The sequence below is a fragment of the Myxocyprinus asiaticus genome, chromosome 22, assembly GCF_019703515.2.
Source record: "Myxocyprinus asiaticus isolate MX2 ecotype Aquarium Trade chromosome 22, UBuf_Myxa_2, whole genome shotgun sequence".
NCBI classification, from domain to species: domain Eukaryota; kingdom Metazoa; phylum Chordata; class Actinopteri; order Cypriniformes; family Catostomidae; genus Myxocyprinus; species Myxocyprinus asiaticus.
In genome coordinates, this window is record NC_059365.1 from 5434239 (window position 1) to 5460655 (window position 26417).

The window sequence follows — 26417 nt, forward strand, 5'->3', positions numbered from 1 at the left end:
CAGAGCACTTGATTTATTGATTGCTGTCAGGATGCAAAAAGATTTCAGCCAGTATAACAAAAAACGCTTCTGGTATAAATTGCATACTCTAGCTTTAAAAGGTCAGTAGGTGGTTCTTCGTTCCAGCCTGGGGCGCATCAGGCCTGAATGCTTGATGGACATCGTTGCACAGTGTCTTGCTGTATTTTCAGCATCTTGTGCATGAACGCTGTGTTTTTAAGATGCCCCACACTTGTATTAACAAGTAAAATTTTTTTACAAGTTTATTGTATGAAGTAAAATTAAATACAACTTCTATATTAAACATCCAAAGAACTATATGCCTCCAAAGGATGAAGTGAACCAACACTAACAGCAGGTTTTCCAACATTAACCTGGACAACCAAGTGTCACTGTCTGGGACAAATACTTACAATTACCCTCCAAAAAAACTATGTCCCATATGCTTGGTCCATTTGAAATCATTAAATCTATCAACTCTGTTACTAATTGTCTAAAGTTGCCATTTCATTTAAGAAGCATCTATGTTTTCCCATTGAAGACTGTAGAGTCAGAGCCTGACCTGCAAATCGATTTTGCCCTTGATTCAGTGACCATTTCCCCACCCCTTGACCTACAAGATGACCCAGATAATGGTGTCTAGTCCCTGCTGAATTCTCAACATCAGACAGACCTTCTAAAATATCTGGTTGAGGAGTAGGGGTACTGGTAGGGGTATGATCTGGAGGTGCTCCTGTATTCCAGGTGCAAACATTATGGACTGAAGTATTCCACTAGGAGTGGAATAGTGCCGCCCATCTCCATGTGAGAAATCTCGGCAATGAAGCTTGGGAGAGTTCTTAAGGACCTTTCTAGACATGCTAGACAGATGTCTATGACTGTTCCACCGCGTTTCGAACATGCATGCGAAAGAGTGAATGTTTTTAGATGCTGTAAAAAGAACTTTTAAGAGCATGTTTTGAGACACCTGTGTTCTGTTCTTACAATGCATATGGCCTGTTTCTCCAAAATTTCCTTGGGAAAATTATAAAATAGACACAAAAGAGACAATTACTGACATACAGCAGGAACATAACGCTATAATATTAATATGGATAGTATAGCTCAGATAATTTGGTGTTGGACAAACTTGATTAGAAAAACTGAGGTTCATATCAAACTCCATTATGACTTTTCAAATTGACTTTTAATTGCAGACTTTGGTATCTTGGCAAATCTGAGCACTTTTAAAAGCACGTCTGGAGACAACTGTGTTCTGTAATATTCGTTGCGCTGCATCTAGCTATTTTTATCATTTATAATATGTTTGGACTAAGCAGCCCCTTAGTTATGTTTCATATGACTTTTCAAAATGACTTTTGATTGCACACTTTGGTATCTTGGCAGATCTGAGCACAGTGTATCATCCGTCTGCACGGTTTTCCATGAGTTTTCTACGTAAACATGCAATAGATGGATATGTTTGACCGCTGCATCGCATCTTGCTGTTTTTTTTTCAGCATCTTGCACAGGAACTCAAAACAAATTTGACACTGAGACAGGTTAAAAAGAACTTTAACTCTTTAATGTGCATTCTGTTATATGCGCCGCGTCTAGCTTTTTTAAATGCAAGAAACGTGATCGGACTGAATGGCCTTTTAGTTAAGTTTTTAATAAAGTATCAACTTTGTCTCAGATGTTTCTTCTACACTTCCTTAGGATACATAAAAATAGACACAAATGAGAACATTTTTGACTTATGTATGACTAAAGAGCATTAAAATGATAGTATAGCTCAGATTATTTAGTGATGGACAAATTTGATTAGAAATTCTGGAGTTCCTATCAAACTCCAAATTCAAAATGACTTTTGATTGCAAAGTTTGGTATCTTGGCAAATCTGAGCACAGTGTGGGGAATTTTAGATATCTCTTCAGAAACTCTAGGGGTTGCAGTCTTTTTCTGAGGAGACAAACTGAGAAGCAGAGACTTTCAGACTTGTCAGCCTGATGATTCTTAATTCAGCAGATTCAGCTTGAGCACATTCGACTATATCAAGAAGAACCACAATAACGTGTGGCTTACATTGAGTGTATTTTAATTATGATTTTGGATTACCTTCTTTACTCCGCTTGACTATTGCCTGTTTCTGAATCCTATTTCATTGCTGTCTCAGTCGCTTTGCCTCCTGCATTATAACTCTAACCCATTAATCCTGTTAGATTGTTAAAGTGACATGCTAAACGCTCTTCAGAGCCTGGGAGCTTTTAAGAGATTTTAAGGTCTCAGTCTTTAGGACTTTCCTCAGATGACTCAAGCTCTGCTTTATTTGTGCTCTCACGTCTTCGGTCTGCTTCTGTTTGTTACAGTTTCCACAGTTTGGAGAGGAATATCAAACCATTCTTTTCGCATTTTATTTTAATTTCGCAACTAACATTAGTTAGCTCTTTCTTTAACTGAACAGGATGAGTAAAAGCTATATCGATGTGTGGGATCTTGATACATATCTTCAGTCAAAATGCTGATTATTTGTGTATTGTGGTTTGTTTTCACGAGGAATCAGATCATTGAAGTTTAAAAGACTTTTCTTCAATCATTTTAATGACTAGATGAATGAGTATGGAGCCTTCAGTCTACTGTATGTCTACTCTTCCTATAGTACAAAAATCAGCAAACATGGAATTAGGGGAGCTACAGTATAGGTCACTGGGATTACATAATTGAGCAATATAGTGTATTTGCCAGACCAAATAATCAGCCAATGTTAGTCCAATTAGCTTTCCCGTCAGTTTTAAAATCTACCGACAACCTTGTCAATGATCATTTTGATGATTGACCATTTTAATGAACTATTGTGTAAAGTTACTGTTCGTTTCAGTAACAATGTGTCTCATTTTTATAATTAGTTATCATTATCATCCATTATCCATGGAGACTTTGCCCCACAAAAAAACAATCTGAGACTGATCATATCATGTGCACTTAAAAAAAAAAAAAAAAAAGGCAAAACATACACTGCAAAAATAATTTTCTTTTTGCAAATTGACATGAACATTTGCCAATATGGAAAGAAAAATAAACTTGTTTTTCCTTCATTCAAATACACATTTCAATTCCATAAAAGAATTCCATCAAATTGAATCAAGTAATCTTTAATAAAATAAAATGGAAAAAAACAAAACCTAAATATTTTAATAGTTGTATTAATTTAATTTTGTTAAACATTACACAGTTAAATTTGATAGAATTTTGTTATGAAATTGGAATGCGTAAATCTTAAAAACAGGCTATCTTTTTTTACGCTATTGGCAAATAGTCTTTTTCTTGTTTAAAGCATAAACCTCACTAGATTTGATATGATTTCAATGAAAACAACACTTAATATTTTATTTGTGGGAATTTATTTTATTTGATTTGATTCTGAAGCAAATATATCTTGTTTTAGGCATGCTTTAGATATTTATTTATTTTTACAGGAAAACAATACAAACACTGAGAAAGAAAATTATGTTTTGCAGTGTTGACCTTTTTAGCAATTGCACCAGGGTTATTCTATTTCAAATCAAACAAATGTATGATTTTGTTTATACTTTCTCTGAAGAAAGATGAACATAAATGATAATGAAAGCCAAAATATTACGTGCCATGAATCGATATTTACTGAGTAATCCATTATTTTGCAGAGAGGTTTTAAAATGTCAATTTTCGCATATGATTTTGAAACAAATTTACAAACTCTGTGTACAAATAAATAATGATGCTGCCATCTTTCTAAGTTTATTTTTTTACTTGTAGTTTTGCTCCAAAATTATAGGCGAAAATAAGTTGACATGGCATTAACACAAGCGTGAATAAGAATGAGGATCATTTTGTAACATGTTTTTGCAGTTTCATACCTAATATGGCACATCACATTGCCTCATCACCTGACATCATGCTGTCACATAGTAAAATGACACATCCTGAGTGTAAAGCCCTGATCACAAGCTAGTTTTCCTCTTGAAAAAGCACAAGCCCCTCTGTGCTCCCACTGCAAGGGCATTGCTTATAAATTATTGCGATGGCTTGACATACTCAGTATAGCAGAGCAGTAAAAGCTGTCACCATTGCTCCTCGCAAAGCTTAACTCAGCTGTTGAAACCCTCTAGAGACCAGCTCACCATCCCGGCCTGTGCCAAGTAGCTCAACATCACAAAATTCAGATGGATTATGCCGAGCAGAACTCTGTAGCGCAGTTCTCCTGTCTGGCTTCAGCTTTCGGTTCAGGTCTCCGTAGGGCCGTGCAGTCCAACAGCTTATCTCGGCTATCAGTGTCAGCCGGGCCGTGGAGATTAGTTCAATTAGATCCAGTTTAGCCAATACATGCTGAGGTCGGAAAAGGGATTAAAAAAACGCTGGCCCCTGGGAAGCAATAAATCATTTTCCTAGTTCCTTTCCTTCTCACCCGTAAATTTGCGGCAGTATTTAGGAGAGGTACAGCCATCGGCAAAGACAGTGTACAAGATTGCATTTCATTAACGGCTCGCAAGGATTTTGATTGAGCTTTAGAGGACAAAACTTGAATAAACTCAGGTTAATAAGGAATGCAACATAATTACAAGATAAATAACTGTCATCGAGAATGCAGTTGTTAAAGGAATAGTTCACCAGCAAATAGTTCACCTTAAAGATTTAAGGATGTTTAAGTTTCGTGTTCCCTCGCAATTATTTTGGGTCGCAATAGCTTTATGAAAATTAACCACTGGTTTACTGAAGTAACCATAGTTTAGCTATGGTATTTAACCTTGTGCGACCCCGCGTACACATGTGTGTATGTTGTATTTTGGCTTCGCTATTCGCAACGGATAATTTAAATGAATTTAAACTGACTGAATAATGCTACAGGGTTGGGAGGGTTACTTTTGAAATGTATTCCACTACAGATTACAGAATACATGCTGTAAAATGTAATTTGTAACGTATCCCGTTAGATTACTCAAGGTCAGTAATGTATTCTAAATACTTTGGATTACTTCTTCAGCACTGGTAGATTTTTTCACTTGTTTTGACTATAAAAACTCTGCCAGTACAGTAAGACAAAATACACATGTTAAAAATACATTCTCTGAAAAACCGAAATATCTTATGCAGTGTTGTTTCTAAAACAAGATAAATCAAACTGATCTTGCTTTAAAGATTTTTAGATATTTTTACAGGAAAACAATACAAAACTTATTATCAAGAATATGATTTTTGCCGTAATATCAAAGGTCTAAAGAGTAGCATCTCTAGTTTAGTTTGATATCCCGCTTTAAAAAATTCCTTCACTTTTTGCGCTTTAGCGTGATGACAAACATGATATCCACATACATGTATTGTGGGACATTATCCCACAAAAGCTGAAAAAACATATTTGTTATTTTGAATAACTTTCCACATTAACAAATCTATTGGTTATTTCATTTCATTTTAATATAAATATTGTTATATTTTATTTTATAATCACTGTACAGTATGGCTCTATTCATTAAGATTAGTAAATGCATTGCTATTTTTTCTGTGCATTTTCACATTGAGAATCAATGGGTTCATCCAAAAGTTGAAAAATGTTGCTTTCAGAGGCTTTATATGGAGTTAGGATGAAAATAAGGTGCATTTCGAACTGTTCTGAGACCAGTGCAGACAGATAGCACACTGGAGGTTAAGTAATTCCCTAAATAGGGAGCAAGAGAGCAAGGGGACATCCTACAGCTTTCTATGCAGCTAAGTGCATTCACTCCTAAAATCCGACCAAAAGCTGAATCAGAATTATTTATTCAGCTTTACAGAAAATCAGCTGTAATGTCTGTAACGTCTCAAAAACATGAATGACCAAAACTCCTGGAAACATAAAAAACAATTTAAAGAAAAAAAAAAATCATACTTTCTATAGCTTGGTATTATTTACATTTACATTTTACATTTATTCATTTGGCAGACGCTTTTATCCAAAGCGACTTACAAAAGAGGAACACATAAGCGAATCATTTTAAAGAGACAGTGGTATGAAAAGTGCCATATTACAAAGTTTCACTAGTATCATAATAGTATTCAAAACACAATAAAGTGCAACAGAATTTTTTTTTTTTTTTTTTTTTTTAATGGCTGGTTAAGTGCTCATGGAAAAGATGTGTTTTTAGTCGTTTTTTGAAGACAGAGAGTGAGTCAGCTTCATGGATGGAGTTGGGAAGGTTGTTCCACCAATGTGGTATGATGAAGCTGAAAGTCCGGGAAAGTGTTCTGGTGCCTCTTTGTGTTGGTACAACAAGACGACGTTCCTTAGCCGACCGCAGGCTTCTAGTGGGCGCGTAGCTCTGCAGAAATGATTTTGGGTATGCTGGAGCAGACCCAGTAACTGTTCTGTATGCCAGCATCAGAGCCTTGAATTTGATACGTGCATCAACCGGCAGCCAGTGGAGAGAGACAAGGAGTGGTGTAACATGTGCTCTCTTTGGTTCATTAAAGACCAGATGTGCTGCTGCATTCTGGATCATTTGGAGGGGTCTAGTTGCACATGCAGGGAGGCCTGCAATGAGAGCGTTACAGTAGTCCAGTCTAGTTATGACAAGTGACTGAACAAGAAGTTGTGTGGCATGTTCAGAGAGGAAGGGTCTTATCTTCCTGATATTGTAGAGTGTAAATCTACATGAACTTTGAGATGTGGTCTGTGAAATTTAGTCTTTAATAATTTAATAATTTATAAATGTATATTTAGTCTTAGTCTTTATTTAATTACTTTTTACCATATTTCTTTTTTCTTTGAGACTTTTTTGTTTTTGAGCAATAAAGTATAAACCTTTCAAGACAGACCTATTATGAGTTTAGAGATTTTTAAGCAATTGTTTATGCTTTTGTAGAAGCCAGATGTCAATATGACTAAAACTTTGTGTTAAATTGCAGAATTTCCAGTTAAGAACCGCACTACCCATAATCCTGAAGATATATCCACCAATTACAGTAGTTGCTGTTATCATGGAAATGGGAATCGTGGTAAAAGAGCTCAGCTGTTACCATACACTCCCATAAAGCATTGTATGTCTACCTACATTCTCAAACAAATCTTTTTAAAAATATGTTCAATATTCTGCAATAAACTTTAAATATAGGGTATTTCACACTTATAATCAATGACTTAAAGTCATTTCAAGTTATAACGTTTTATATTGTTTTGACATTTCTGATTCAGTTGCGTTTTTGATGTTTTGGATTCATTTGTAAAGCTTCACATTCAAGTAATTTATTTCCTAATAAAGACATCAGCTGTGACACACTATACACAATGCACTCAGCCATCTAGTGTATACATTTTCAAAGGACACTTCTTTTTGTTACATTTTCAGTGTGAAAATACTACTCACACTAATGGGGCTTTTCCACTGCACAGTACGACTCGACTCGACTCTGCTCGCATTTTGGGGGTTTTCCACTGTGGATAGTACCTGGTACCTGGTACTTTTTTTAGTACCACCTCGGTTGAGGTTCCAAGCGAGCCAAGCTGATACTAAATGTGACGTCAAAACCCTGCAGATCACTGATTGGTCAGAGAATTGTCACTACCAGCGTCACTGGATTTGCAACATGGGACATCAACACGCTAGTTTTAAAGTTAGCAACAGCGACAGCAGTATCATTTGTTCACACGACTTTCGAATTGTAAAAAGAAATGGCTGTGAGCAAAACCACGCCGTGGTCAATAAACGAGGTGCAGACGTTCCTCTCGTTAGTAGCCGAGGAGAGGATCCAACGAGAGCTGGATGGGGCGACGCGACTATGACGATCAGCCTATAATCCCACCCACGTTGAGGCTGTACTAAACTGCAGTGGAAAAGCAAGCTCAGAAATGTAAAGCGAGCAGAGTCGAGTCGAGTCGAACTATAATGTGCAGTGGAAAAATGCCAATAATTGCACTAAAAAATGGCATAGAATAGTGCAGAAGTATGAGATTTGGGATGCACCTATTAAGTAAACAGTTTTGTATCTTAGTATTTTCAAATACTTTTTCAAATGTAGTAATGCTGTGATTCATAATGGAGCTGGTTGTTTTGGTTTAAGGCTTAAAACTATTTATAGAATAATTTCCTGCTATGCCTATGAGAAAAATATTTTCAGAACCAAGGAAGCATTAAAGGTATGCAATCACTGTTGACTGTTTGGCGCTCTGTTGATTTGTATGCACATTTGGGACCTTTAAAGAACTGGAGTAATGACAACATCTTTTGTCTGAAAATTCTTCAGTTAAGAAAACTGATTTATGTTGACCACAGTAAATGAAGACTAAATATATATTCTGAATTAAATTTACTCTCAGAACAGATTCATAAAAGCATGCGAAACAAAACATTCAATGAAGAGCTATTATGCTACTGGAGCTAATACATTTAAATTAGCGCTGACAAGGACATTTCAATTCCGTTCACAAAGGACTGCACTGATCTATTAGAGTCCAGAGAGAAGAGGAGAGTTTTGGTGAAATATCTGATCGCATATTCATTTTAATTGTACGCTCTGTGAACCCATCCACTGTTCTGTAAAGTCATCTGTGTGGAAAAGAAATGGTTAGAGTGATGGACTAAAGAAATAATAATAAATCAGATTAAAAATCTTGCTGAATGAGTGCATCTGCTCACATCCTTTGGTTTAAGGGGTTTATTGGTACGGAAGAGTTGTCTTACCATGTTAACACCAGTCGCGATATGTCAAAACAAAATTACACCCATTATAAGCACCCAATGTGTTATGTTGCGATGCGCCTTCAATTGACGGTCGTTTCTATTTTTGACACATTGCAATGCTACTCCGGCTGCTTTATTTTATTTACAAATATCATGCATATTTATTTATTTTTTATTTCAAATTTAGTATGTGTGACATCATCTCCAAGCTCACTCTTGAAAATGAACATTAAATGAACAGTACATTTACAGCTTTTATTTATCTTGGTTATTGTTAATTTCAACATATAGTAATCCATTTTTAAAAATCAAAAGTTGCATATGTTAATATTCGTTAATGCACTATGAAGTACCATGAACTGATATTGAACAATTGTATCTTTATTAACAAAGATTAACAAATATTGTAAAATATACTGTATATTGTTAATTGTTAGTTAATGTTACCTAATGCATTAACTAATGGAACCTTATTGTAAAGTTTTACCTTTTTTTTTTTTTTTTTTTTGTTTTAATAAACATACACTTTATTTTTTTCTTTTATTTTTATTATTTCTCCATATATGCACAACAAGACACAAACTGACCTAACAAGGATTTTCAGATGCAAACCAAGGGCAACTGACAGATACAAACTAAAGAAAAGGAAAACAAAGGAATATTGAAAGACAAAAGATTTCAGGGTTTATAATATGTAGGAATGCAATGGGGAACCAAGTCTGTATATATATATATTGGAAGAAAGGGGACCAAGTCTGATTGAAGGTTTCAGTTTTGGATTTTACAGATGCCATAAGATTTTCCATATTGCAGTGTGTTGTTAGCAGATTGAGCCAGAAGTTTATTGAAAGTTTTGTTCTGTCTTTCCAGTTGAGTAAAATCGTTTTCTTTTTTTTTTTGGCTATAGTCAGTGCAATGATTAAAAATGGTTCAAGGTGTTTAGATATGGCTAGCATAGATAAGTCTCCAATTAATGCTACTTCGGAACACACTGTGGATGCCGAGGCTAAGGATCTCCGATAGCCTGCTCATGACCTTGGACCAAAAGTGCTAAACTTGTTGGCTGAGCCAAAAAGCATGGAAATAGTCATTGACATACAGGGTAGGTTGGACAGAATGTACACTTACTTTATACGTTTATATTTTTAGATACATTTACTTTAGAAGCAAATTTTTCAAATAGAGTAAGAAAAATAAACTTGTTTTCCCTTTGAATTAAGCTTATTTTTTCTTACCCCAAATAGTATTTTTTTTTCTTGTTTTAAGCATAAACCTCACAAACTTTGGTCAGATTTCTATAAAAACAAGACTTAATATCTTCTATCATTTTGCTTCTCTCAAGTAAATGTATCTTGCTTTAAAGGGGTCATGTCATGAGGAATCAAATTTTCCTTGATATTTTGACATATAAGAGGTCTTTCTACTATAAAAATGTACTGTAAATTTCAGAACTCAAAACTTGATCCCCAATGCAATAAAAGCATTTATTGAAACCAAGCTGGAAAAACGCCTCGTTCTCTACTTCCGCGACAACCCTACATCATTTGGGGGCTCATTAATTCATGACCGCCTCTACGGCTCAAAAACATCAACACCTACTTAAAATTATCTCACCTTGGCCCTGCCCACTGGTGCTTCAGTTCATCAACTGAGACAGAAGGACAAACAAGCCCTACTGTGACCTCACTATTCCTTAACACCAAAGGGGACCCATCTGGACTATTTAAAAAAAAAAAAATATATATATATATATATATATTTAAACATGCACAGAGATGTCTTTGACCGCTTGATACATATCTCAGGCTGCTTTTAAAAGATGCAGTGTCAAGTTACAACTCTGAAGAGGAGAATACATATCTGTCATTCAGCTGCTGCCTCTTGTTGTTATTTTTAATTGTTGGTGTATGAAAACGTGCTGGATGGACGTCTTTGGCCATTTAGATGCATTTTCAGTGATGTGCATTTCAGAGCAGAATGATGCTGGAAACTGGATGTGTCTTCAGCATGGATTGTTTTTTTGCCTCATATCAAAGTGGATTGCTTGTAAACCAGTCATAATACGATTTAAGCTTTGCAAAGGAACTGTTATAGGAAGGAGCAGTTAATAACACTTGGACCCAAAGCAAAACAGTAAGTAAACAGTTCCATTCATTAATATTTCAAATGTTATGACTGTTTGATAGTTTATGGTGCTGACATTCTGTTTACACCGGGCGTGTCCGTTGATGCGACGCAATGGCTTGAGGCTGTCTACACCGTGTGCATCGACACAAACTTTCTTAACTGTTTATTTGTGTTGTTGGCAATAAGTAGTGCCAGCTCGTTCAGAGTAAAAATGGAACTGGACATCAGTTTGCTGTCGGTGTAACGTGACGCAATGCATCGGACGCTTCCACGATAGACAGCATCAAGGGTGTAGATTTGGCTTGAACGTTGGGGGGTGGTGGGGGGGTTGCAGCGTGAAGCATTTACATGTTTCCATTGATCATGGTATAAATAATGGGGGTTGTGCTTGCTTATTTTGATTATTGAGGGGGTTACCTCCCCCCCATCCCCCCCAGAATCTACACCTCTGGACAGCATCATTGATTATAATGGGTTCTATTGCTTTTGATGCAACGCGACTCTTGCGTCCAGTGTAGACAGGGTGTGAGTGTTAACAGTTGTGCTTAAGAGGAACAGTTTAATATATTCAGATGCAATGTTGGATGTGCATTATGTGTAACTCCTGAAATTTTGTTTTATAATGTTGTGGAGCTTGTTCATTCTCTTCAGATTAAGTTTCAAAAATGGCTGAATTTGAGAGGCTGCACGCTGTTAGCCAATCAGAACAGAGGGCGTTTACGTTTAAGATTTAAGGAGACACTGAGTGTTTCAGACAGAGGGCCAGAGACAGGGTGGAAAATGATCATATATTACTAATATATGAATGTTTTAATGCCAAAAAAAACATTACTAACATTATCAGTGGACCTCAGGGAAGATAAGAAAACTATAAAAAGAGCATTTCATGACCCCTTTAATATACTGTTTACAGTATATATATTGGAGCACGTTTTGGAGTTTTTTTGGCCGTGTAAGGTTTTCTAGTTAGTTTTTTGTTTTAATAAAGTTCTAAAAAGATGTTACTTGGCGCATGCTCGTAATATAATGTGGTACACAAATAATTAGAAGAATTAGACAAAGTCCTACCATAATATATTTGTGATATTGGTTGTGTTCATACATGACCTCTAACCTGAAAATTGCAGTACATTTTCTGGAAAAGGCTGCATGTGTGAAAGGGGCTAACGTCTCCATCTCTTGGTGAAACTGCACCTGTCACAAAAACGTGCCGATATCCTAATTTTGTGGAAGGAATATTCCAGATAACTGTTGCAACATGAAGTTCTGAAGAAAAACAATACTATAAACATCCTAGATAAACTTCAGAATGGTAGATTTTTCACTAAGGTAAAAGTCGTTACAAGTATCGCTCCACAGCTATGATCCAGACACCTGAATAGATGATTTTAAAATGCAAAAATGTGCTTGACCACCCATGTCTGGATATATGGCCAGTTGTGACGCTCTTCTCCATTATTTGATGAATTGCTGCCATGATCAATAGAAAATGTACACAAATATTGATTTTGAATAAAATGCGCTGATTTTGCACTGAAAAACCACACACAAAAGTGGCACAACAGTTTAGTGAATTCACCCCACAATGTCAGACATTTATAAAAAAGAACAGTCGAGCAGGAAAAAGGAAGGTGGGAGCACAGACTTTACCTGCTCTAAGATGACATTGATTCTGTCCACTTCACAGTCGATGAGGTAGCGCTTCTCCTGCCTCCTGTCCATTTCCTCAATGATGCGCCGGAACTCTTGGGGGTCTGTTATGCTGCCCACCGACCGTGCCGTTACCTGCCAGTTGTTTGCCACTGCTGCTTCCATAATGGCTTGAAGGATGGAGAATCCTGTGAGAAAACAATCGTTTTTGTGTTAGCTCACAATCCACGGATTCATTGGTGTTGACATGCTGTCATGCAAAATATATTCAGCGTGCGTATTCAATTTCCCACAAATGAAATTATGTATATACACAAAGAGAAGTTATTTGACTTTGTCATTCTGGATTAGATCTCTGCTGTTGTTCTAAAGCAGTTCAGAAACAAATGCACAAAGTACAAGAGTAATTACATGTATAAACGGCTGCAATACATCTTGAGTTGCATTATAAAATAGATAGCTGGCCCTGAGTGCTGAATGGACTTTTAGTCATGTTAAAAAACACAATAGAGTAACCAATTACTAATCGATAAAATCGAGTCCCGTCCTACATTTTCCTTCTTTCACATGTAAATACGTCACATTAGGGAAGTAAAATGCAAATGTAGTTTACATCTCAGGGACTATATCTTCTAGTGGAAAGATGGCATTTAATGAATTTGCATTAATAAAATTTGTATCCTAAATACAGTATACATACAATAATATAAAGGCACTCAAGGCCATGCTGTATTGGAAATATAGACACTCCGCTGAGTGTTGTGCCTTTAGCAGTAACTATATTACGATATTTAAATGTTTATTTGTTTAGCTTTACCTTTCTACCATTATGACTAGCATAAACATGACCAAGAACAAATGATTATTCCTTTTCTTGTTAAAAAACTGAAAATATAACTTAAGAATTTAGATGTCAAAGATGATAAAGATTAGTTTCCTTATGATTTTTAGTTGTAGTATACCAAATTGACATAGTTTTAGCTGATTTTACCCTATAATAAACAGAGTGCTGATAAACTAACAAGTTTAAATTGGTTTGCATGAGGTTCACTAAAAGGATATATGGGTTCCACATAACAGTAGTCAAGTACAGCTTCAGCATGTCATTAAGCAAATGACAATATTAGGTTGGTAGGTACTGTAGGTTTATTTGTTTATTTAATTTCCCCCGATATAAGGTTAGTTGATGTGAAGAACTTTTGATAGATGACATTTCCTTTGACAGCACGTTTGAACAGCATTTGAACATTTAACTCTTTTATATTATGCATGCAGCTTATATGACCTCATAATAATTGAGAGACCACATTGAATTAGCAATTTAAAAAAAAAAAATCATGCAGGACAATTCAAAGGAATATTTCGGGTTCAATACAAGTTAAGTTTAATCGAGAGCATTTGTAGAATAATATTGATGACCACAATTTGTTTTTTACTTGCCCTCTTTTTCTCTAACGTTCCTGGGCTATTCGGTCATTTTTGGCAGATTTTCACTTTGTTTTTGTTTCGTTTTTTTAAATGATTTCCTCAATCTGAGTGGTTCAAGACTTGGTGACTTTAATTTGAATTGCAAAAAAAAAAAGAAAAGTTAAGTGGTCATAAAAAAACATTGGCTATTCGCGGACAAAATTGACTGACCTATATAAAATGAATGGGAAAGACTCTAACACAGAGCAATTTTTTCGTATATGTGTCGAATACAATCTATATATCAGCCACAATGCTGAACAAACACACACAGAAATGAAGGGGTGAGATTATAAAACATCCAGAGTGCAAAACATACATATTGATTCTGCATGATGATCACTATTGCTATTCACTGACTTCACTGAATTATAATGTTGCAAATGTTTGTAAAATGTTTTCTGGTTTATAAAGATGTAATTTTCACAGTCCACAGTTGCTGTTCATTTCTGTTTGTAGCTTTCATTTCCTTTACACTATTAATGATTTTGATATTTCAAATAAATTATCGGTAACAAAATGCTTATTCTATGTCTTCTCTTTGTAACACCATGATTAAATGTTTACTATCCATATCCAAGGGTTTCAAATGCAAAACTAGAATAGACCTTTTTCACAGACTGCGATGACGCATTTCTGCCTTATTTATCAGCGTAAATCTTGCATTTTTTATATTCTAATTTTTTAAAATATTGAGTGTAAATTTATAACATTATGCTTATTGTTATATTACCCTGGAATTAGTTTTAAAAAACAAATTACCACAGCTGCTTAGAGAGTGACAGTAAATTTATCATCTTCTCCCATCTGACATGCTTAATTCATTGCTTTGTATTTCTTTCTCTCTTCTGGAAAGTCATTCAAACGGAATAGTGGATTTTTTCTTTTGGTCTTGGAGCAAATGGGTAAATGAAAATAATATTTGCTGTGATCTCCCATTCACTCCCATTCACCGCAGTTGATGTTTACCCTGCAAACATTTACTTCCACGTTCCAAAACCCGGAGTGTGAAAAAGGTCTATTACTACAGAGCAGGTGGATGCATGAAACGCTGCAGCCATCTAGTGGCCATTATTGTCACAACATAATTTTCAAGTCATGGTATTTTCAGAACAACTTTACTGTATCCGGTCAAAAATGACCGGGAACAGCAAAGGCGTCAACCATTATTGAAAAGCCTAACAAAATCTAGTTTACAGTGTAACACTTACACACTTAAGTGCTTTTATAAAATGATAAGCTTAAAAAAAAATTTTTTTTAAGAAAAGGACAGAGGAGACAAAATATTTTTTTTGTGGTAATCAACATTATGCCACAAATGCTGTCGATTGAAGGCAAAAAAAAAAAAAGTGGTTAAAAATGGTGAAAAACAAGACATGGTCATGAGTTACAGCACCTAGGATATACACTTCCCCTTATACATATTCATTACTTTAATCTAAATCTAAATGTTGATAAAACAAACAAAAAACAAACAAACAAACAGAACAAAAGTTCATTGACATGTTATGCGTCAACTTTCCATAAATATACATTTAAAAATTGCTGATTTAAAAGGGTGATATTATTACATAGCCCAAGTAATTCACTGCGGATTATGCAAATGCATAATTCAGGGGTGAGATCATGTGCTGCTGCCCTTCTAAAGCCTTATCGCAGGCACTGAACGCAGGCACGGCTGCAACAAAGTCAACACTTTTTGGCAGCTCCTCTATTCTGCAGATTGCTCGAACTTTTCAGTGCACTTCCTCTATTGAGGCTTTGCACAGCTCAGTTGCTCTGCCCAGCCCAGGTGGCGTGAAAAGCCCTGTTTGCCTTCCCAGCATGCAGCTGCCAGTGCACCACTCCCCACCCCAATAAATGACTTTCAGAAAAACACCATGCAAATGGCTGAAATAATATGCATCATACCATTCATGCACAAGAGCAAAATGCCCAAAGAGATGATGTGTCAGCCATCTCAGGACAGCTCTGAATACATCCATGTGACGCTCAGTGGGACTGACATCCTCATTTGCACAAAGTGTCCAGTCCATAATTTAAAAGAGGCGGTGGTGTGAGCTGGACTTTTTAGGCAAACGTCTTTTCTCTGGGTTTTGGTTGATTTATTACAATATCAAAGAAAGTAAATTCCTATGTTCCTTTTCCCCCAGTTTTTATTTTTTTATTTGACTATATTTATTTTTCTCAATGGGCGCTATATTGCGCAAAAAGGTTGCGTTTAAAACTTTAATGTTTCCGTAAACATAAGTCAGGCATATGAGGTATCATTTGAAAGCTTAGAATTTGACATTTTCAGATATATCCATCATTTCTGCATTTATGTTACTTAAAATAACAAAATAATGCCTCAAAACATTCGTGCTGAAAATAAGCTCCCCCTAGAGGTAATGGGGTAGAAATATTTATATGAAAATAAAAGTCCTTCACAGAGCACCTAAACGGCCAAGTCATATATCAAATGAAAGCTCTCATTCTCATGAATGTGATTGTACAGTTAATTTTTTTGCCCTAATAAAGTGAAACATGATTCTTTTGAAAATCTTTCGAACTGGGGTATTAGGGCAACTAATAAAAACATGTCTTTTATGCTCCTATAACTGCAGCTGTAAGCCTCAAGTAGCCAAAAACTTTGCTTTTACCTTAAGAAGTTTTCTAAAAAATAAATAAAAAAAAATAAATAAAAAAAAGAGCCATTTTTTACTTGTCTGTGAGCTTGTTGGCTGAATAATACAATAATATATATATATCTTAGATATCAAGAACAAAATATGTCATCCAGAAGGAAAAGCATGCAAAACAAATCATTAAAAAAAATATGTTTTTGAAAAAAAAAAAAAAAAAAAAAAAAAAAAAAGTGGAATTAAATGAGACTTTTCAAAGTGAGCTAGAGTGAACAGAACTAGAGGTGCATGTTTACAAAGTTAGGGGGGAAAAAAAATGTTTTTTTTCATTTCCAAAAAAACATTCTGTTTATCATAAGATTATAAACACACATAATATTCTTTATGAATAATTTGAGCCTTTTTTATTTTATTTGGGGGATTCTCTGAAAAATTAGACCAATTTTTTGAAAAAGTGCACCAGAGTATGTGTTCCATTGGATGTTTACAGTACACTGTTTCCAGGTTAGGCATATTTAACACCATTTACGGCATACTCTATCACCAAGCAACAAATACTATTTTGGCATGTTTACATTAACATTGTACTTATTGTGTGACAGTTCACCAAAAATGAAAATTCTGTCATCACTTTCTTTCTTCCGTGGAACATAAAAGAAGATGTTTAGTGACCAGGTAGTCTCAGTCACCATTAACTTTCTTTGCATCTTCTTTGCATATAAAGTGAATAGTGACTGAGGCTAACATTCTGCCTAATATCTCTTTTTGTGTTCCATGGAAGAAAGAAAGTCATATGGGTTTGGAACAACATGAGGGTGAGGAAATGGGTACATTTTTGGGTGAACTATCCCTTTAATCATTAAGAGTTATGGTAGAGTATGTAATGCTCTTCATTTAAATGCACTCCCTAATGAACTGTTGGGAAAATGAATGGACTTGAAAATGGTTTTGCAGCATTTTTATTTTTCACCTATACGCCACAGCGGGGATTACTCATTTTAGTTTAATTCATTTACATGTCAACATGATGTATGCCTGTGGAGGGGGCTTTAATAGAAAATGTCTTTGTACAGCTGTGTATCTTTCTGATTTTCTCACTCACTCTAAAAGCAGCAGATCATTCATTTACCATGAGAGTGTTAATCTGTTTTTTATTGATTCTGCATGATTTCAATGTGAAGAAAGACAGCTAAGAACAGCTTTTATAACCTCAGGATTCACAGGGGGATGACCATATCTGCGTAAGCGTGGGATATAGTAGAGAACATCTCTAACATCAAAACCCAGCTCATCCGCCATCATTATGGAATCCTATTACACAATTTGCAATTTTTATGAGAAAAAAAATCATGAATTATTATTGAAAGTCATAATAAATAAAGCCACGATAAGTAATGCAACACCACTGACGCAACATCTGCCATTATGTTTTGAATTCTCAATAAATAATTCTTATTTGAAAAGTACACATATTATTTTACATTGACATATCAGTACAATCATTAAATTAAATTAAAGGTATATTTCAGGTTCAATACAAGTTAAGTTTAACTGACAGCATTTGTGGAATAATGTTGATTACCACAATAAATAATTTCGACTTGTCCCTCCTTTTCCTTCAAAAAAGCAAAAATCAAGGGTTACAATTAGGCACTTACAATGGAAGAAAATGGGGTGAGTTAGTTTGACTTGCCGTATACATGCACACACTTTCGTTTACCTGTTCTTTGTGACAGAATTCTGTTCAAGTGTAATGTAGCATGATCAGAAGAGATTCCAGAGGACTTTAGAAGAGGTGTTGAAACTCGTAAGACTGTAAAGAGTTACAGAAGGATTTCGAAAGTCTTCCATCAGTCTGTGTTTACAAGTGTAAGACATTCGGCTGTTATTCCCATTGTGAGGAGATTCACAAAGCTCAGTTCGAGAACACTGTAAAATCATCAATGTAATGACAAAAAACCCTTAGATAACTGCTGAAGATGTGCAGACACCTCTTGTTATTGATATGGCTCAGTTCATGCATCTCAAGAGTGGCATTTATTGAATTCAACTACAAAGGAAATCGGGGTAGTGGACGAAAATCGATGTGGGCTGCATCTTGAGCATGTAAACATGCACAAACTTACACGATTATACTTAAAGCTAAAGCACTGTATTTAACTTTTTCAGTGTTAAAATACTTTCTTCTTTCCCAACGTAATATGCAGAGACAACTATAAGTAAAACATTCATAGGTTAATTTTCTCAAAAACTGTAAACACTGTGTCTCTGTGGCACTATAAAAATTCCTGTGTTTGTTTTGAGAGATCTGCTTAGACCCAGCCCAACAACATTACTCAACCAATGGTGTGAGTTGGGGGTGGGGCTATCTGACTGTTTGAAGAATTGCAGGTGAGTGGCGTATTCTGAAAGCTGTTTTGAAAACATTTACTTTTGCTATTCTGTTCAGTGGCTCTAGTGTAGCAGAAATTATGTACTTTAGCTTTAATATGCCCAAAACAATCCATATACGTCTTTCTTTTATTGGGGTAAGGTCATAAACGGTTTAAGCAAAAACCAATCGACTAGACTGATCTCGGAAACAGTAGGTTGACTTTTCTTTAACTAAAATCGATCTGTGCTTACCGAAATTTGAAACACTGCCCCCCAGTAGCCAAAGCGGTCCCCATTTTCCAGGTGTAATCTCCAAACTTTAACCTAACCATCAGTGGAGTAAAAATTTAATGTTAGAGGGAAAATGCAATTGCGCTCATCACTAATTATGCAAATGCAATTACTTCCTGGTGTCAGCATTGGGATCTGAACCCAGGTCTTCCACACTGTTGACACAACACACTTCCAGTCATGCCACAAGGGAAGGTAAACATACTTGAGTCAGTGAGTCAGCGAGTCAGCACAATATGGCCTATCCTAGGGTATTGGAACCCTCGGAAACAACATGCCGACTACCCGTCTAATCATGTTGGATCGACACAGAAAGATTTTTGCCCATTACTCCGATTTCGCATTACATGTAAACACCTTTTCCACCATCCTTAATGGCTTATTCAATGTGCAAAAGTGTTCATGTGCACATGCCCATTTATGTTTTGATGTCAAAAGAAGCTAATATCCCGATGATTTGAAATCTTATGTAAACATGATTTTCTTGCATTGACGGATTTTTTGAATAAGCTGATTTTTGGTAGCTATCAGCATATTGGTGTGCATGTTAACGCACTCATTGTCACCCATTTCAAAGTTCTGAAGCAAACTGATCAAGCAATACCCAATGAAAAATTTCTAAACTGAAATAGACCTATTTATTTAAAGGATTGGCTAAAGAAAACATAATAAACTTGTCGTTCTCATGCTATGTTCCAGGACTTCTGACTTCTCCCATCAAAAAAAGCGTACAAAAAATCAAGAGTCCTGGCAAACTAACCGCAAACGTGCCACAAATTTGCGAGCTTGTGATTCACCGCAAATGCTTGCCGGAAGTTAGCAGCTCTTCACTGGTAGTGGTGAAGCTGCAGCAAACCTTTGGCAACAATGGACAATTTGCCGCAATTTTTCCGCAAAGCTCATTCCCATGTGAAAATATTCTTTTGCCATGACCTCTTGATTTTTCTTAAAATAAATCACTGGAATTGGTTCTTTTGGACAGTTCATGTAAATGAAGCGGTTCAAATAAATGATTCCCTTATACTATGGTATACTATGGTTTTATTACATGGCTAAACAAAGGTTACTGTAGTAAAACCATGGTTCATTTTCATAATGGAATGTCACCATAATTATATATACTGTATATATATATATATATATATATATATATATATATATATATATATATATAGACAATAGTACGCTATATGGCTATATATGCTTTGAGGTTGAAAATGGGAACTTCAACTCGATATCTACATTCCTGCAGAGTCTCAAATCAAACACACCTTACGCACACTAATCAAGGTCTTGGGGTTCACTTGAAAATGACAGGTAGGTGTCTTAGTGCAGGTTTGAACTCATCTCTGCAGAGAGCTAACAATGAAAGTGAATGGTGACTAAGGCTAACATTCTGCCTTACATCTTCTTTTGTGTTCCACAGAAGAAAGAATGTCATATGGATTTGGAACAATATCAGGGTGAGTAAATGATGACAAAATGTCTGAGCTATTTCTTGAAATGTCCCAATAATGAATGCAAACTATGGCACTGCCAAATTTTGCATGCAAGTTATTTGATAAATAGGACTGCCCTTAATTTATTTGACTTCTTAGAGGAAAGTCAGATCATACTCTAAGAGCCATTCATACAGCAATCCAGATAATTCTCACCCAACTATACATCATTTATTGTGAAAAACATGATTAATACCAGCACTATCTCTCATTGGCAGCCAGACAGAATCTGAATGAGTGCAATGGAATTAATGTATTATTTTTCAAAAAGATTCCATCTCCTGTCTGGATTCACATTTGTATGGAAATTAAGAGACGAAAAAATCTGACTAAACATTCTCCAAAGTATTAGACTATTAGAGTTCTACTTTTTCCTTCTTCAAAGTCAGCACAAAAGTTTTGTACAGACATCAAACCCCAAGGTGGAGCGATTGTGAAGGATGCGCAAACTTTGACAGCTCTGACAAAGCTGTCTGCACCTACAAACAGAGACCCAGCTGAGCAGCCGTGCGAGCTATCAATAAATATAATGGCTTCTCACTCGCTTAGCTGTTTTTTTTTTTTGTTTTGTTACTGTTAATTAGAGAGCCAAAGTTAATTGACTCAATTGGAATTTTTTTGTGACATGCCTCCTGCATTTGTATCCTGCTCTAAATCAGTACCAAAAAACAAGGGCACTGTCAGTGCCAATGGTAATTTACAGCAGACGGGCACATTACCCTTGCCAGTTGCCATATAGGGCATTAGCAGACCAGTTTAAACAGGCAGCACTGATATCTCTGGCACAGACGTTGCTTTATTGATATCACAGTGACCCCCTCACGGGACCCCCATAAATTGCTCTTACTTCTTTAGTTAAATAAGCCTCAGCTTGGTGGGATGCGGCAAAGTATTACAGGCTGGAACATAAATTCTTATGACAAGATTTCATGATCTGTACATTTCTTGCTGGTGAAATGTGGGCCATGTGGACTGTGTCTAATTACACTGCTCATGCTAATCATCGTTTTTGAGCTATTTGCCAAGATACCAAAGTCTGCAAACAAAACTCTTTCCAAAAGAGATTTAAATATGAACTCAAACAATTCTCACCAAGGCCAAAATTGGGGTCCAAAAGTCTGAGACCAAATGAAAAATATGTGATTTTATCATTTAAACCTGAAGTTTTAGTATATGAAAACCAAAGGAAAGTTGAAGTTTAACATAAAATGAAGAAAGACAAGAAAGAAATAATTAGTTAAGATTCTGCACTATTTCTAGGAATTTTTTTTAAATTGACATTTTAACATTTTAACCTCAACTACGTCCTTTGTATAAATGGTCAGATTTCTTTGCATTAAAGCACACAAGAAGCTCTTTGGAACATTCTTAAATCATGCTAGATAACATGATCATTGGGTTTTGTTCATGTCATTAAAGCAAAAGGGGTACATAACAAATATGCTCATTAAATAGCTTTTTACTGAAATTGTTATGCTCTTAATGTAATTTTTAATTGAAAAGTTTGTACTAAAGCAGTAAAGAATGTAAATTGGTTTCATTTTCACTAGTGCTTTCAGACTTTTGCACCACATTAGTTTTAAAGCTCTATATTCGCACTGCATGTCAACAATTGTCTCATTTGTGTTTATTTTTATTTCTCTAGTTGATACTTAAATGAAACAAAACTAAGAACTACATTAAATCTTTTGAGCGATAGAAAAGCAACCTCAGAGCAATAACACTTTCCTCTGGGGAAGAATGTTCAAACAGAGATCATTGGCTCTGTATTCATGTTTATTTGCTGTTTAGATTCTCTGTTGATCCATTCTAAGCACTCTATAAATGTAAGGCATTTCGTGTTTGTTGTAACTTTCTCTGTACATTGCAAAAAAGAAATCATTTTCCTAATTAGCATTGTTTAAACATTGTTTAAAACAAGATACATTTACTTGTTAAGCAAAATTGTGTGAGACTTGTTTTCATAAAATATGTCTTGAATAAGTTGTTTCTTCATGCTCCATTTTTTGTTTGTTTATTTTAAGCATAAATCTTTATGCCAATGAGGACTTTAATGAGGAAGAAAAACTTAATTCAAGGTGTATTCTCTGAAAAAAAAAAAAAGTCATTATAGAGCGTCACAGTGCCAAACAAAACACCTTTTTATGAAAACTGGTTTGAAAAAAGAAATTATTTGCATTAAGCAATTGATAAAAAATTAGGGTGTTTTATGTAGTTATACTGAATTTATAAATTTGAATAATTTCCCAGTTGACCCTAGTCAATATTTAATGATATTAAATGCAATTCCCAGGGACATTTTGAGGCTTTTAGAATGTGGTAATGATTTTCATTTAGAATCAGTTGAAGAATTTACTTCCAACATTAGGTTGCATGGCAAGGATTTTTCAAGCTATGGTTGTAAGAATATTTTTTACGTTCCATTTAGCATTAAAAGGATAATAATTGGATTAATTGGGACTCTGTTTTAAAAAAAAAAGTTTGACTGGAGGAATATAGATCAAATGTATTGCATTTTAAATAAAGTGAAGGAGGTTTCATATAAGACTGTCCATAGAGCATACACGGTTAAGTAACTTTTGATACAGCGTTTGGTACTGTTAGTATGGAAGATAACTGTGTTTTTTAAAAAGTGCTCCTGAGACTATTAATAATTTATTTTGATAGTGTCCTAAAGTGCAAGTTTTCTGGAGAGAATTGAGAAATTATTTCCAAAAGGAAGCCAAGATTGTTGCTAATTTTAAAGAATCTGATGTAATGTTAGTGTATTTCAATTAATAATGATGAAAATTTAGTATTTACATTTATGCATTTTGGCAGACGCTTTTATCCAAAGCGACTAACAGTGCCCTTATTACAGGGACAATCCCCCTGGAGCAACCTGGAGTTAAGTGCCTTGCTCAAGGACACAATGGTGGTGGCTGTGAGGATTGAACCAACAACCTTCCACTTACCAGTTCAGTGCTTTTACCACCACTATTGATATGTGATTTAGTTATTTTTATGGCTCGTTATTATACAGTACATAAAGTTAAATTGACTGACAAAATACCTGTATTTAAACAATTTAAAAATATCTAAAAGTAAAAATCTGAAAGCAACATGAATTATGCAACTGTTTACTATGTACAGCATTTTTCTAGAATGCAATTTGTGCTGCTTCACTTTCATATATTTTTTTCCCTATTTACCCCTGACATGTTTATTTTATAACAATGTTTTTAAATTTGTTTGTACAATTTGACGGCCACTTTTTCAGCCGTCTTGGTTCTAGAACTATTTTCTCCATTCATTTTTTCCATAGGGATTCATAAAGTACATCATAAAAAAGTTCTTAACCATGAACCAAACCAACCAGCTCCAAGGTGAATCACAACATTACAAAATTTGATTTGAAGCAAAAAGTATTTGCCTTTCATGAGGGAATGAACTACAATCCAAAGAAGCATTGCAAAAAAAAATTAAAACGATGGAAAAATAAAAAAACTATTGATTTAAAATAGTTGTTTGTAAGTATAGAAACAACATTTTAAGTTTATTGCAAAATATGCAGATATATACAAATATATAAGTAGTTTGAGAGTGTAGGAACTCGACTGCATCTTTCATAGTGCATTATTGCAGCAGGCGGTCACTGCGGTGCTTTGTTGGCAACGATTCTCTTGGAGGATTTTCCCCTCAGAATCATGGGTAGAGTAGTTCTTCACAAGGAATGTGAATGTTTTTTTAAATGAGCAATGCTTGGCTTTAACAGAAGTATATACCACAGACTAACAACCTCAGAGCACATGGTAGGTCTGTCTTTAAAGGTTTATGAGTTATTGTTAATAATTAATTCCCCTACTGAAAAAATGAATGGGATTGTTACTTCCAGAACCAGACTGTTCTCAAATAAATGTATCTTGTTTTAAGAATGTTTAGATAATTTAGCTGGAAAACAAAACACAGAGAGCAATTGTTTTTGCAGAGTAATGTTATGTTGTCTCAATATAGGATGAATGTTTTTGACACTATGCGCAGGCAGATAAACCTGAGCTCTGGGGTTCAGGAAGCTGGCAAAAAGTAAGCACTCTATCCGTTGTGTTCTTAACCAGATCTTAACGAGATTGTTTGAAGCATTACCCATGGAGGCTGTGCTGTAATTGAATTGAGTTGTTTCTAATCTCCTCTCTGCTCCTGCGCTCCTCGCAGTGGCTATTTGAAATGCCACAGCCAGTGCGGGCCACATTTGAGATGCAAGCCGTGACTGTTGTGCCACCTCCAGAGTGCTGTTTGAGCGTTGTTGCTTAGCATCCGTTCTGTGATTGAGTTAGAGCTCTGAGACCACTAAAAAATCTTGCTGTTTGCACTGAATGCATTTAGCGATATTCTCAACTCAACTGTTGGGGTCAGACAAAATGTTACAGGACTAACTCATTGCCATAATCATACGCTAGACTTAATTCTGTCTTATGGAGGTACTATTGATAATAAAGCATTTCTGCCACAGAGCACATGACAGAATCAAATCATTACCTGTGAATGGAAGGATAGTGTCATTAGCTACAGACAGGTTGCCAGGTCTGCCTATTTTAGCAAACTCACAGAAAATAACCATAACAATCTTACAGTAGGTATTTATTCAGTACCATGGCTAAATTGACAAGGAACAAAGCTTCAACTGATGTAGATATTCCCTCACAGCACAGTAATAATGACTTTATGATTTTTTTAATAATAAAATTGAGACTCTATTTGAATATATATTTTTTTAATTATACAACTGTCAGTCACAGCACCTTAGAAGACAAATCTTATTCCCTACGAGCAACATCAGTTCTTTGTTGTTATAGGTCAGGAAGAGTTAACAAACTTATTAAAGCATTAAAAGTAACAACATGTATGCTAGAACCTATACCCACTTGGCTACTGAAAGAGGTGTTTCCTGTAATCTCAGAACCTCTTCTCAATATTATTAACTCCTTGCTTTGTTCAGGACTTAGACACACTCTCTGTTTCAGTATAGACTAAAGACTCATCTTTTCAGACAGGCATACACCTCATTTATCCCTCAATCCATAGTTATACTGCATTAGTCAGGTCATGCGGAACCGAAAACACTTCTCATTTTCTATAATTCTGCTTTAAAGTGAATGGCATCTACGCAAATATTTTTCTGTTTGTTTACCTGTCTCATCCTCAGGATATATATCCCGAGTTTACCAGAGCCTGCCAAATCCAGCTCCGGTCCATCTCGATGTTTGACTCCCACCGCTACGTTTTGCTGATGATGACTACTAACTGCATCCTGTGCCAACCAGACAGCGAGGGCTACTTCGATGATCATTGTCTGCATCACTTCAATCTATTACGATGGGCTTCACAGAGGATGAACTGGGACACTACTGATAGCATGTTGCACAAGTAACCTCAGAGAAACTGGTTCTGGTTCAGTGGGAACCAGGAAGTAATTGCGTTCACTAGGGCTGGGCGATTTTTTTTTATTATTAATTCAAATGCACTTTTTGACACAATTATTATTAGTTTTTTAAATAGATGAATCGAGGTTTTGCATAAAAATATTCGCAAACGCTTCTTAGATACGGTGTCAATCTACCAACGGCTGAATAAGGAAGAGAAAACATGTGCATGCTCTAAATGAACGTATCAGGTTAACAACATGAAGACTGATATAAAAGACACCGGTAATATTTCCAGTATGACTGTACAATGTGATT

General features: G+C 35.4%; 1 protein-coding gene across 4 annotated transcripts in view; it reads right to left on the bottom strand.

Annotated features, from left to right (window-relative positions):
• Positions 1 to 26417, bottom strand: part of LOC127412789 (glutamate receptor 3) — a 183441-nt gene that overhangs the window by 66217 nt on the left and 90807 nt on the right. For all 4 annotated transcript variants that reach the window (XR_007892484.1, XM_051649431.1, XM_051649430.1 and 1 more), the window contains exon 4: positions 12447 to 12634. Coding sequence is in view for 3 of the 4 variants with exons in the window: in XM_051649431.1 (XP_051505391.1) it covers positions 12447 to 12634 (188 nt within the window). In the remaining variant the exon portion in view is untranslated. The remainder of the gene's footprint in view (positions 1 to 12446; positions 12635 to 26417) is intronic.